The sequence below is a fragment of the Volvox carteri genome (genome assembly GCF_000143455.1).
Source record: "Volvox carteri f. nagariensis unplaced genomic scaffold VOLCAscaffold_11, whole genome shotgun sequence".
Lineage (NCBI taxonomy): Eukaryota > Viridiplantae > Chlorophyta > Chlorophyceae > Chlamydomonadales > Volvocaceae > Volvox > Volvox carteri.
The window spans coordinates 682,075-695,218 of NW_003307554.1; the positions used below are offsets into that span (position 1 = coordinate 682,075).

General features: G+C 56.3%; 2 protein-coding genes across 2 annotated transcripts; both read right to left on the reverse strand.

Moving 5' to 3' along the window:
• Window positions 1-650: 650 nt before the first annotated feature.
• VOLCADRAFT_89065 (uncharacterized protein) lies at window positions 651-5,263 on the reverse strand (the record flags this gene model as incomplete). The annotated part of the gene is made up of 7 exons (XM_002948764.1): window positions 651-749; window positions 1,208-1,348; window positions 1,806-2,033; window positions 2,763-2,852; window positions 3,767-3,944; window positions 4,219-4,298; window positions 4,925-5,263. The coding sequence occupies 7 exons, from the start codon at window positions 5,261-5,263 to the stop codon at window positions 651-653; spliced, it is 1,155 nt and encodes a 384-aa protein (XP_002948810.1).
• Window positions 5,264-6,391: 1,128 nt separating this feature from the next.
• Window positions 6,392-13,088, reverse strand: VOLCADRAFT_104017 (uncharacterized protein). The gene is made up of 10 exons (XM_002948765.1): window positions 12,144-13,088; window positions 11,762-12,004; window positions 11,530-11,637; window positions 10,996-11,308; window positions 9,896-10,540; window positions 9,374-9,480; window positions 8,253-8,402; window positions 7,984-8,034; window positions 7,649-7,789; window positions 6,392-7,162 (listed from the first exon to the last, which is right to left on the reverse strand). The coding sequence occupies exons 1-10, from the start codon at window positions 12,540-12,542 to the stop codon at window positions 7,016-7,018; spliced, it is 2,304 nt and encodes a 767-aa protein (XP_002948811.1). The 5' UTR covers window positions 12,543-13,088; the 3' UTR covers window positions 6,392-7,015.
• Window positions 13,089-13,144: the final 56 nt, after the last annotated feature.

The window sequence follows — 13,144 nt, forward strand, 5'->3', positions numbered from 1 at the left end:
CCTGGCGAATCCTCGACCTGCCCAAACCCTGGTGAGGTCAGACCGGGGTGCAGCACCAACACCAACATCAACACCAACACCAACACACCGGCCAGTATCTGCACAGCTCTTGCCGCTGTCACACCACTCGAAGAGCAGCTCATGTCCTGCACCTAATAGTCCGCGGCAGTTGACCCCGTTTAAAAATGTAGTACATCCAACTACCTGACCAACCAAAACCAACTACCACAACACTATGCAGGATGTCCCTAATGGTACATAATGGTCCGTCACACTCACTCCCAAGTATATTAGATAAAACTCTATAATTAATTAACTAAATGACCGCATATAAAACGAGTGTTGCCAGCACGACCACCAACCGCCCACAACCGCCCACCGACCGCACTTCTCTGTTGCACGCTGTATCGCACTGAACCCACTAATCACTTTTTTACGGGTTCGTGCATGCACCTCCCCCCCCTGGTACACTACCTGTAAACCCCCATGGCCCCCTTTCAGGCCTTTACAGACAACTCCCGCACGTGTGTGTGCGGAACTTAGAACTTGGGTATATGCCGCATACGGCATATGGCTTCGTACGGCAAACCGGGACCCCATTGAACCGCAGGTCAGTCAGTGAGATGGGCGGCGGGCGCCGGCGGGTCGGATTAGTGCTCTGGCTTCACGTGTGCGAAGCTCCACAGCAGGGCTAGGTCGTACAAAATCTTCAGTCCTCCGCACAGGTAGAACGACCAGTGGAAAAGGCCCTGAGGGCTCACGGGGTGCGTTGCGGCGGTGGGCGGGTGGTTCGGATGGGGTGGGGTGGGGTGGGGTGGGGTGGGGCAAGGGGAGTGCGATGATGCCAAGACCAGGTGGAAGAGCAGCAACACAAGAGCTGCAAGGATTGGATGGATGTGGGGAGCTGTACGATATGTGTATGATAGGTGTACGAGAGGTGTAGGGAAGGCTCCAGATGGGCCCTCCTCATGTATGATGGGCACAAGCACGTGCCCATGCCGTACACTAACCTTACCACGATCACCATAGCATCATTATCATCATCATCATCATGAGGGAACACTCCGGGTCGTTGTAACGCCCACTTCACGAAAGCGAGTCATCTGCACCCCCTCCCCTACCCCCTCCCCTACCCCCTCCCCTACCCCCTCCCCTACCCCCTTCCCTACCCCCTACTCTACCCCCTCCTTACACACATAGAACTCACCCGCTCCGCCAGCCAGCCGGTCAGCAACGGCCCAAACGCCGCACCGATGCTTTTCGCGATGTTGACGATGCCCATGGCTGCCGTACGCTCGTCCGGACGTACGACGCCGGCCACGTAGCTCGCCCGCGGGGCCACATCCATCTGGACGGTTCCCGCGACGGGACACAGGTAAATGTACGGCAAGTAGTCGTGTACGGCACATGACCGAGAACGGCACACGCAAGGACGCCAAGTAAAAACGACGTGCGGATGAAAAGAGGGGGAGAGAGAGGGGGGAGAGAGGGGAGAAGAGAGAGGGGGGAGAGAGGGGGGAAGAGAGAGGGGGGAGAGAGAGGGGGGAGAGAGAGGGGGGAGAGAGAGGGGGGAGAGAGAGGGGGGAGAGAGAGGGGGGAGAGAGGGGGGAAGAGAGAGGGGGGAGAGAGAGGGGGGAGAGAGAGGGGGGAGAAGAGAGGGGGGAGAGAGAGGGGGGAGAGAGAGGGGGGAGAGAGAGGGGGGAGAGAGAGGGGGGAGAGAGGGGAGAGAGGGGAGAAGAGAGAGGGGGGAGAAAGGGACCCAAACCCTAAAGTCACCGGTGAACGCACCCAGGATAGCAACATACCTGAGAAATGGAAAACCTCAAAAACACCATAAGAGCGGCGAGGCGCAGATTTGGCATCAAGGGGACCAACAGCATGAGGATGTTGGAGGGCAGGTGCGTAAAAACCATGGTGTTGATGAGGCCGATCCGAGCCGCCACATAACCACTTAGCAGAGACGACACGGCTGCGAGCAAGTTGGCGCCAAACAGCAGGCTGCCCAGGTACGCCGTACTGACGCCGTACTTGGTCTACGGCACATGGGGTACGCGACGTACGGCAGCACGCGGTGTGGGCGTGAGATCTCGGCACCCATGGGGTAAGGGGAAGGGGTGCAGCAAAGGTGTAGCCGTTTCGCGAGTTTTCCTGCTTCAAGTCAAGGTAGTGACCAGCGGGCTCAGTTAGCTACCAGCCTCAGCTTCAGTTCCCCCCCCAACCTCAAGCCTTCTTCTGCGACATCGAAAAATGCCAAACTAGCATTGCCAGCACCAGCACCAGCACCAGCACCAGCATCGCACAAATCACTGAAGGTGCCTGGTTCTCGCATCGGCGCTGAGTGCATCTGAGCATACTTCACCTCTTCGGGATGGACTTTCGTTGAAAGGAAACGGCTTCCCACCCAGACACATGCACCTGCCGACCGACCCGTCTACAAGGTTTGTAAAGAAGTCCGGCTCCCGAACTCGGTGCCGCGAAATCTCTAGGACCACAACCCACCTCCACCACCGAGCAAAAACATTCCAATTTGAACTTTTCCAATTTGAACTTTTCCGATTTGAAACTTTCCGAATCCCGAAGCCCGAGAACTGTCCGGGCCCAGTGAAATACATAATAGTTGTATAACACTTCACATGAAGCCCCAGCATTTAAAGCCCCAGCATTTAAAGCCCCAGCATTTAAAGCCCCAGCATTTAAAGCCCCAGCATTTAAAGCCCCAGCATTTAAAGCCCCAGAAATGGCAGGTGACAATCAACCTCAACCTGGAAGTAGTAGGCCAGCAAGGTTCCCGTCAACAAGCCCCCGGCGAACGAGTCTGCCGCGAATAGCACCGAAAGGTGTACGACGATGCGCTGACTGCGCACAGATAGGCCGAGCGCGCGGCCGGCACCGCCTTCACTTCGATCGCCACGGTCAGCGGCGGCGGCGCCGCCGCCGCCGCCGCTGCTCTTCCCCGTCAGTCCAATTCCGAGGACCACTTCCCCGGCATCGCACCCACGTCCGGCTTCTTCGCCGCTACCGTTGCCTTCGTCGCCTGATTCGCCGGACTCGCCGTCCGCAGCGTCCGGTTCGGGTGGCAACGACAACATCGACGATGCAGTACGGCGCGGCGGTGTGCAGCCGTAGCCGCCGCCGTCAATTTCACTGCCGTATCGCTCCGAACCCTCCGTTACGTCATCTAGCATCAAGGGAAAGCTCTCGACTGCGTGTTGCGCCGCAGATGCCGACGCTTCTTCCTCCACATCCTCCAACGGAAGCGGCGGCGTAGCAGGTCGTTCCTCCGGGATTGCCGGAGCGAGCAAGGGCTCCTGCAGCCCTGCCTCCTCGTCACGCTCCACTGCCGTAAACGCCGTACATCCCCTACCGAAGACGGCTGCCGTCGCCGTCACCGCGACTGCTGCGCCGGCGACTGCTTTGCCAGTCTCCAAGCAGCTCCGGGTCCGTCGCTCCGGCCGCTCGACCTGCGGAAGTGAACAGTGGAACCACCTGACGGCCGTTCGTCGCCAGTTCGAACCCTGGATGCTACCTACGCACCGCTCCCTTCGAAAACACGCCGCCGCCGAATCTGCATGTACAAAGTTACCGTGACATTATTATTGCTGAAACTCCTGTCTAGGCCAGGTATATTTCTTAAATAAGAAAGTCCCGGCACACAGCCCCAGCATTGGTGAACCCCCCTTGCTTCTTCAAAGACCTGCCGTACTAAGCCGTACTAAGGTACTTTATCCTTCACTCCATTACATTTCGCACTGCCCTCCATCATTACCTGTTCCGTCAGCAGCATGAACAGCACCAGCAACATTCCGCCGATGATGCCGTACTGCAGGAACACGGCCCTGTAGCCCTCCAGCTCGGAAATGCCGTACACTCGCTGCGCCCACGTTAGGGCGCCGCCGGCCGCCAGTGCGCCCAGTGCGGTCGCGGAATAACCCACCAGGTTGTACCTGTCGAAGGGCGGGCCGGAGGCCAGGGCGGGCCGAGTGTTGTCGTACCAGGGTTGGAGGGGTAAAAATTTAACTTGCTGACTTGGGGACGGCGGAGGGTTGAACTTGCAGGTGACGGTGAGCTTTGGGGTTTCTGCGTGTCAACGCGGTTCATTACGGTCCATCCCAATTGGGCAGACAGGTCATAAAAAGTACGAAGTTGCTGATTATTGGCTGCTGACTGGTCTTGCCATGATGGTGCTAGGTCACCGTACGGCATGTTTACCATGCGTACCATGCGAAGACGTGCGTGCGGTTTTGCGGTGTCACCAACTCCGATAGAATGCTTTGCTCCAGAGCCATGAATGGACCGACCTGCAGTAGCAGCAGCAACTGTTGAGATATAGGCGAGTGGAACTGTGTAGGTAAAGCCAACCTTAACCGTTACAGGTATCACAGAACAAGCTTTCAGTCAGAACATGATCTCCTTTATACCAAACATCCCATCTTATCTGTCGTACAGCCGTTAGTGTTCTGGCCGGAAGTCAACAGCAACAGCACCAGGAGTAGAAATAATGGCACGAACAAAGCATCAGGAGCGGCAGAAATTACTAGTAACGAAAGGGCAGCAGTAGCATCCGCAAGAGCGGGGGTTATAGCAGCATGAAGGACAGCGAACGGGGCTCCAAGGCGAAAACCGCCAAGCACATCCCGCTCCGAGCGAGACCTCCATGTTACATCTCTTGGTGCGAATAAAGCGTAGTGTTTTGCAATAGGCAAGTCTACACATGTAAAGCCAATATTCCAGGCAAGCTGAATTCTGATGCAATAGTTGAAAGCAGCAAGGTTGCCAGGGGCCAGCCAGGCTGCAAGACCCAAGCTAAGGGCGAAACTGACACTTGACAGGAAGCACGAGCGTCAAAGGCCCGATCGATGCCATTTGGAGCGCGAAGGGGCAAGAGTTCGCGTTGCTTTGCGCGTCGTGTCGCAGCTTGTCGTACCTCGTTCCCGCTGGGCGAGAGCACTCCGATGGTTGCCGCTACTAGCAGCAGTGCGAAGGACGGATGTGAAACTTCTCCATATACCAATCCCGAGAGGACCATCAGCAAGCACGAGGAAATGAGCATGAACCGCCGTCCGATGCGGTCTGCCCATCTCGTTACGGCCAGAGAAATTACCGAATCTCCCAAAAGGGTGAGGGTTAGCAGTATCCCAAGCTGGTCATTGCCGAGTCCAATGGCGCTTAGGTACAGAGCCAAAATGACACCAATGGTACCGTAAGCTGTCAAGCGAACCGTGCGAGTGAGGAAAAGAACCGCAATATCACGGCGCGCAGACATTGTTTACGCAATCGAGTGACTAGGCCAAGTTAGGGTAGCACTGATGCTCACATCGCTTTGCAGGCCCTGGAAACCCTCATTGCGTTGTCTCCTTAAAGGGGCGTGCTTTGCAGACACCACATTTACTATGCAAACTCCTTAAGATAACAAATGATTTTGTTCAAAGCAGTGCGATCATCACATTGCTATACGGCTGCCGTGGTACGTGTTTACAACCAACTCTATCGAAATGGACCTCCAACCAACTCTCAATACTCGGTTCGTCGGTTCCCAATCCCCCCAGCCCAAAGCGATAAGTTGAATTCCTTTCAATGGAAAAAACGCTCGGACTGCAATCCAAGTTGAAGACCATGCACCACAAAAACTTGCATCTATTATAAGCCGCAGGACCAACCGCCGCAGCATGCGTGCGCGAAGAAGTGTGCGGTAGCAACAGCCCACATAGGGCGCCTCCGCTGCCATGCATCGGCATAAAAGAGCTCCCGCAGCCGGGCCCTTTAGTACTGCGCTATCCTACCCGAGCGCGTGGCGCAGGCGCAAACCTACCTGCATTACCCCGAGATCCCGAACAATAGAGCTACGGCAATCCATCCGTAATTGGGATGCGCAAACACGTTTTTTTTATCCTTCTGAATCAAGGCTAGGGACACCTGCGCCCGTAGCCTCTGCTCAAGACACTCTCAACACATAGCCCAACGCCCTCTCAACCAACCAGGCGTGACCGCCACGGCCATTTCTACTCCTAATGTTATAAGAAAAACACGTCGTCCAGTTGGCCAGAACCGCATCCGCCCTTACACCACCCACAAGGTGGGCCCCTCTCGTGTCTCGTACCGCACACACCTAGGACGCCAATCCTATCTACTAAGTGATTGGCCCAGACCTTACAACGACGGCCGCCGCTTTGCGCGCATCATCAAAACAGCAACCACGCCCTGGCGCTCGTTCCACACCGCCGCATCAACAAAAGCTATAGGTAGGCAGGTGCACCAACGCCGCCGACAACACTTTCAACGGCCCCGCAGCCCCCAACGCGCGACCAAGTGTACGCCTCCCAACATGAGGCGGCAGCGCGGCCGTCTCACATCCTCTTGTCTGCACTCTGCCACTTGTCACTACGTCAAGCGTCCTGAGAAAGCCGAGGTCCCGCAGGGCCCTGTAAAGCACGGCCCTGCGCCCAAGGGGCAGTCCAGCTGTGGTCCAAGCGTCTCTGGCTGCATTCCCCGAGTCTGGGCTGCATTCCCCGTCTGTACAGTGCGGTGCATGCCCATTGCCCATACCGGGCGCAATCTTTAACTCGCCAGTTACCCAGTACCTGCTACAGCCGGTCGAGAGAGCTACAACCAGTCGACGTGGCATGCTCTTCCGGCATATTCCTAAGGCCAGCACTTCCGTGGTGGACGTCACGGGGTAAAACCCGCTCCAAGTTGGTGTGTCCTGTCCTTCCCTTACTATTGTTGCCCACAAAACAGACGGACACACCGGCATCCAGCTGCGAGGAACCACGCATTACTGCAAGAAACTAGAGTACTAGCACACGCCCAGGGCAAAAAAATAAGCTTTTCTTGACGACCCTGCAGTGCACAAGACGTGAATGACACTTACAAAACGCACTCAGACCCAGAAGGACGCTCGCTCGGCGCCTTTCGCAGCCGGCGAAGGGCGCCGGCCGAAGGCTGTAGGGCCTGGGCCTTTTTCACCGAGCGGAATCACAAAAACTACCAAGACCACACTGCGAAAAGAGAGCCCCCCTCAGTCGTCGAAATTGACGTCATCCGCGTCGTCGTCGTGCTTGTACATGAGCCCCAGGTCATTGATGTCCGCGCCACTGGCCCCGAACGTGCCCGAGAACGCCTTCGCGTCCGGTGGCTGGTACACCTGCGCTGTGTTGGCTTGCATCTGCGAAAAGCAATAACCAGGAGCATTGTGCGCAAGCGGAGAAAAAAAACACCTCAAAAAAAAATCCACTTGTCAGATTCGGGAGTAAAAAGGAAGGGTTGCGGTGCGAACCGGTGTGCATGCCGTGAGGCATTATATAGAGCCCTCGCCTACGGCAGGTGCAGAAGGTAACGGAACAGGTAACGGAAGCCTGTAAGTTTGCACTGCGCGCCGTCCCCCAGTACTTGTCACAGTGTGGAGCATCTGACCTCTGTTATTACAGCCTCCCGAAAACAGCAACGCCAAGAAACTCTAACAGCAACTCTTCATACTGCACCGCGAAAACCGCGGGTAGGGCCCCTCGTGCGTCCAAATAAGCGCAAAACAGTACTAGAACCCCGACATCGGTCGGGAGCGTGAGATTATGGCCTCGATGGCCACGCAACGCGCCCCCCCCCATCTTAATGGTCTAGCCTATGTGGTCCTGGCTGAATAAGGCAGCCTCACCTGAAGCTCTTCAAGTTCCTTTTGCCGTGCCTCATCTTTGGCCCGCTTAGCCTCGGCCGCAGCAGCCTCCTCCGCCTCTCGCATCTTTCGCTCCTCCTCCTCTTTTGCCTGCCGTGCTTCTGCAACGACGCGAAGGCGCTCCTGGGGAAGAAAAAAAACAAGCCGGAGGAGCGTCAGCACAAACGGCTCACCACTTTCTTTGGAATGCTTTGCGCCCTGCTCAGCCTGCCTGGCCAAATTCAGCTGAACTCCATGGTGTTCACGTATGAACTCATCACCGGAAAGTCATCCAATGGCATGCACCTGGGCGCCCAGATAACTTCGACAGGTCTTACCCGTTCTCGCTCCTGCTCCAGTTCCTTCCGCCGCTTCTCCTCCTCAGCTTTCTGCAAGCCCCGAAATGGCAAAGAGTAAGCTTTCCAGGTTCAGATCTCCTGGCCCTTCTGAAAACAAGATCTTCCGAAGCAATGACGGATCCCCCTGCAGCGCCCTGCATATATTGCAGCATTCCCAAGTAAATCGACTAAGGCTATGTCACTTAGCCGCCCAAATATGGGTTCGTCTCTCTCCTTGTTTCAATGCCGTGCCTCATCTACCCAGCTACCTGCTGCTTTTCCCGTTCTGCAACACTGCGGAAGGAGTCCCACAGGTCGTCACCATCCTCCTCGCCGCCGGGCCCCGCCTCAGTTGCCTCGCCACCACCCTCCGCCTCTTCGTCGGCCGCCTGCCAAGCCGACGCATTGAGCACCACGTCCTACAGCCAGCACCAGAAGAAACAAGCGAACCAGCGTTCGGACGCGAGGAGACGAACAACGCTGTGGACAATCCGGCCCGAGAGGACGGGCTGACGGAAAAACCATTTAGCTAGGACCAGACAACCCACACATTCCGTGATGATGCACGAACCGTAAAGTAGTCGGAGGCATCGGGTGTGGAGCTGGGCATGGCCATGAGATCCTGAGGGTTTCAGGTGATTAAAATTTTTCGTCTCCCCATGGGCGCAAGGATACTGTGGGCAGCAATGACGCCCCAAAGGCATTGCTGGGAACCAATAAAAAATGCCGCGTCAGGCTGGGGTGAAGGGAACCACCCTCGGTGTCCTTACAACAAGCCCATGCGGGAGAAACCAAATTACCGTGGTTAAAAGACGCGCTACTTAGCATGTCATCAGTGCAGTCAGGGTTCCAGGCGAATCAACGCGTCTACTGTGCATGCACATGCAACCGAAGGCAGTCACAATTACGGCTAACCAACACAAATACTGTTGTGGACATGCACATAGGACATACTACAGTCAAGCGCTTAAGGTTCATCCACGAAGCCAAAAACCCACTTCACGGTTGCACGTATGTAAACAGTACCCATAATTTAGAATGCAGCGCTTCGCCAGGCAAAGTAACATTGCCAAAATGAGTTGATAGCAGCACGGTCAAAGTCACATTAAGGAGTAAGGCTTTGCGAGACACAGGGAATGTCCGCCTTCCACGCCATACCCTTAGCCAGCTTTCTACGGCGTCAGGTATTGGAGCACGGCGCAGGGAACTCGACTTGCGTAAGAATGATGTAAAAACTCAGGTGAACCAGCTAAGATATAAGTCCGCACCATGCAAACCACAATGTCAACGAGGAGTGAAGAGTTCATCGGACAAGCCGTACGAACTGCACGTCCGTCCACAACCGTCCCCCGGAAACCGGCATCTGCCGCCGGGCGCCACATGTTTCTACCTTATTGCTCTTCTTGTCGGTCGCAATGGCGGACTTGTCCTTGGGCGCGGTCGCCGATTCATCCACCGGAATGGCAGTGCGCTGGTTTTTCACAAAGTTTGGCTGACCTGTGCGAACCACAGCAAGAGGAAAAACACGCAGCAGCGGTCATCACCAGTCCAACGATAGATGAACTGTCGTGCACCGGAAGCGGCAATTGCTGCCGGCCGGCTTCCCATCAATCATAACAGCACAGCTACGCCGAGGTGCCGCCTTGTTATGGATAGACCAACCCTAGACCGTTGGAACGATTCGATCGGCCCTTATGCAGCTTCATGCACGCAAGCCGCAACCGTGGCATAGTAGCCATGGCGGCACGCCACAGCACGCAGCTACACACGCGGGCGTTGCGCTGGCGTGCATGGATGCAAGTCCAATATATCCAATCTCCATTGCATGTAAATCGTTCCTGTTACTCTTGCATGTCCCCCTCGCCTTCCTCGGCATCGGAGCTTCCCTGATCGACCATCTCGGCATCGCCACCTGTTTCCCCAGCCCCAGCCCCGTTCAAATCTGCAGCTTCCTCCCCTCCAATCTTGCGCCCGGCTTCGGCGTCGGAGGGCTCTTCGGCGTCCGTTGCCATGGCAATGGCATCCGTGCCCCCTTCCCCGTCGGCTTCCATGGCGTCGGGATCAGCTTGCCTGCCCTGGCCCCCTTCCGCGTCCTCGCCGTCATCTGCTGCCTTTGCGACCTCCCCATCTTCTTCTGCCTTTGCGACCTCCCCATCTTCTTCTGCCTTTGCGACCTCCCCATCTTCTTCTGCCTTTGCGACCTCCCCATCATCTTCTGCCTTTGCGACCTCCCCATCTTCTTCTGCCTTCGCAACGTTAGCGTCCTCTTCTGCGCCTTCTGCCTGCGCATCTTCTTCCGCATCTTCTTCAGCTGATTTTTCCTGCGTGGCTTCTTCCACCTGCCTGTCGTCTGGCACTGGCCCGGTTTGCGGTTCCTCGCACATTCCGTCGGCGGCTGCAGCCTCGGTGTTTCCTTCACCCAATGCTACGTCCCCATCCCCCTGCTCACTGCCCGCCAATGGTTGTGCTTGCCCCGTTAGTTTGACCCCATTACTTTGAGGCTGCTCGACCATGTTCGAGCCTTTGACGTCCTGCTCCGCAGAATACCGATCCGACTCTGGAAAGCAGCAGGGCAGGGCAGCGAAGCAGAGCAAAGCACAACAGGGAGACAGGTACGGCGGATGTCAGACATGACTCGGGCGGGAAGGTGCCCTATTGTCGCCTGGAACGCAGTCATCATCGCAACCCCGACGCTGCGGCGCCGCCAGGTGCCACAATGCTGTTTAACGAAGTGGGTCGTACGTGTGGATCTGTACGTCGTGCGCTTCAAAATGGTTGCACAGGATAAACGCAGTTGGAGCCTGGCGGCATAGTACCATTGAATTATGTTGCCTTATATCAACGGCTAATTATACTGAAATCCACCCTCGCGAAAACTTAAAAAACATGTCTTCTTCATTCACGTGCATGAAGGCCCGTAGTTGGACTCCCAACTGCTTTTCACAGCCTTGATTTGCCCCTTGCCTCTCGCGTCTAGCTTCTTTGTGAGGGGAAGAAGAAGCACACACGTACCTGAGCCGCTTTCCGTCCGCGCCGCTGGCTTGCTCACGTGCGGCTTCCCGTTATCGTGCACAGACCGCGACGCGCCACCACCGCCGGCCTTCGATGGGGCCGTTGGCTTAGCCGAGTGCTTGTTGTTCGCGTTGTCACAATACTCCCGCAATCGCCATAGCGTCTGGTTATCGAGCTGGTCAACGTCCAGCTCGATTTCCTCCTCGTCATCCGGGTTAATGTCCTTCAGGTTTTCAGCGATGATGTTGAGCACGTCCGCAAGTTGGTTGCCCTGCAACTCGCTGAGCGCGATGCTCAGCTTGCGCTTCTCCACCTGCAGTCCACCGAATGCAGGGATGGGCGATAGGACGTTACAACCTCGACAACCAGGGCAGCATCCCCGCATTCGCTCATCATGGCCACTCTGTCCAGCTTACAACTGAACTCCCGCTATTCCATACCCCTCCAGGTAAATGGATAATGGTAACCGGCGAGTAAACCAATGGGCAACACAGCCACCTTGGCCACGGCGGGAGTTTGCATACGACGACATACCGTGGTCATCGTCCGTGAGGGGTCCGCGTCTGGCAGCACGTGCACCGAGTTGACCCGCTGAAGCAGCTGTCGCGCACTTGACGCTATCCGCTGGTCTAGCGGGATAGTCTGCGGGAGTGAGACATGCCAATCGTTAGTGGATAGTCTTCATGGCAGACTCGAGTTTGCACATGAGCTAGCTGGGCCATCTCCAGTCCCGCGCTGCGGCACCGGCTGTACCGCACCGGCTCACCTGTGGGTCACGTGTCGCCACCAACGCGTCCCAGCGCTGCTCCACGTTCAACTCGGCCCACTTGCGTTCCCAGTCTTCGGACAACTGGTCGCCCATAATGCGGACCGGGGTGCCGACCGCGTTGTAGGTAGCGCAGTTACGCCACACTAATCGCACATCGGCCGCGAATTCCCGCGGGTCGCTGTATTTGCGCTCTCTGAGCCTAGTCTTGATGGTGCCCAGGTCCATCGGATGGCAGATAAACTGCGGTGAGCAGGAAGCCCCCACCAAACAGGCTTCTTTAAGTTCATACAAAGCATGCGGGCAAAAGGCTATCCATGCGCCGGGCAGGGGAAAGCGGCCTCGCGAAGCAATCCGGGAGCACTGAGGTGTTGCCACACACCTTGAAGTAGTCTGGCACGCCATCCTTAACCGGGTCCACAGGCCTCAGGAAGACGATGGCGTTCTTCTTTTTCATTAAAAAGTCTAGCACAGCTCCGCACATGCGCCATATGTCCTGGATCTTCTTGTCTGTCTCCGAGTCAAGCTTTGGCCGCTTGGGGTCCGGCCCTGTAAAACTTGCGGGCTGAGAGGACCTCTTAGCTGCGGGCTGTTTGCTGGCTGCTGCGGGAACTGCATTAACGCCAGCGGTCGCGGCTCCAGCCTTGACCTTCTCTAGCGCCTTCGCGAGCTTGCCAATCAACTCCAAGTTAATCTGCTGCCGCTGCTCAATCAGCTTCTTAAGCTCCTCAAACTTGCTGCGTGCCATGTTTGCAGCCTCTGGTGCGAGAGCCTTGCTCATAAGTATGCCCAAAGCTCAAGGCCGCCAATGCTGGTCGCAACGGGGGCCTGCTCTAGCGCTAAGCCCCCGGCTTAAGGACAAAATGCTGCCTAGCCTCCGTTGCAACTATAACCTTAATCAAAACGTGTATGAGGGGCGGCGCCCCATATGAAGAAGCCACTACTTAAAGAGCGCGGTTGCTATGACACGAGGAGTTACTTCAAGTTGACAGGAAAGGCTACTTGTATGTGATATGGACGTACCCAGTCTAGAGGCACTTGTGCAACTCTAGACGACCAACGACAAGAGTTGACCGGACGCAAACCTTCTGTTTGGGGGCCAGAATCACAGCCGTAGTTGCCAAGCCTCCTGAGCAGACAAACTCGGCCCATGCTCAGCGTTGCCCCAACCCTGGTCCGAACGAACACTTCTGAGAACTAAACCTCATTACTTCTCGTCCACCGCACGACAAAACGCCCCCTGTAGACTTTCCCAGCCGCTTCAACCCACTGAACTAAATATTTGTGGTAAAGCGCCTTATGCCATATATAACACTGTGATTTATAGTGTGTGTCGGGTAACCTGCGCAGTTGACGCGGGGTCTGGAATCTCGATGCTCCAGC

Excerpts from the sequence above, each read along its gene's own strand:
- VOLCADRAFT_104017 (XM_002948765.1), bottom strand. The coding sequence starts at position 12,542 with ATGAGCAAGGCTCTCGCACCAGAGGCTGCAAACATGGCACGCAGCAAG. Across the intron at positions 11,638-11,761 it reads TGGCGACACGTGACCCACAG|ACTATCCCGCTAGACCAGCG; the intron begins GTGAGCCGGTGC and ends TCACTCCCGCAG. Across the intron at positions 9,481-9,895 it reads GGCTGGGGCTGGGGAAACAG|GTCAGCCAAACTTTGTGAAA; the intron begins GTGGCGATGCCG and ends TGGTTCGCACAG.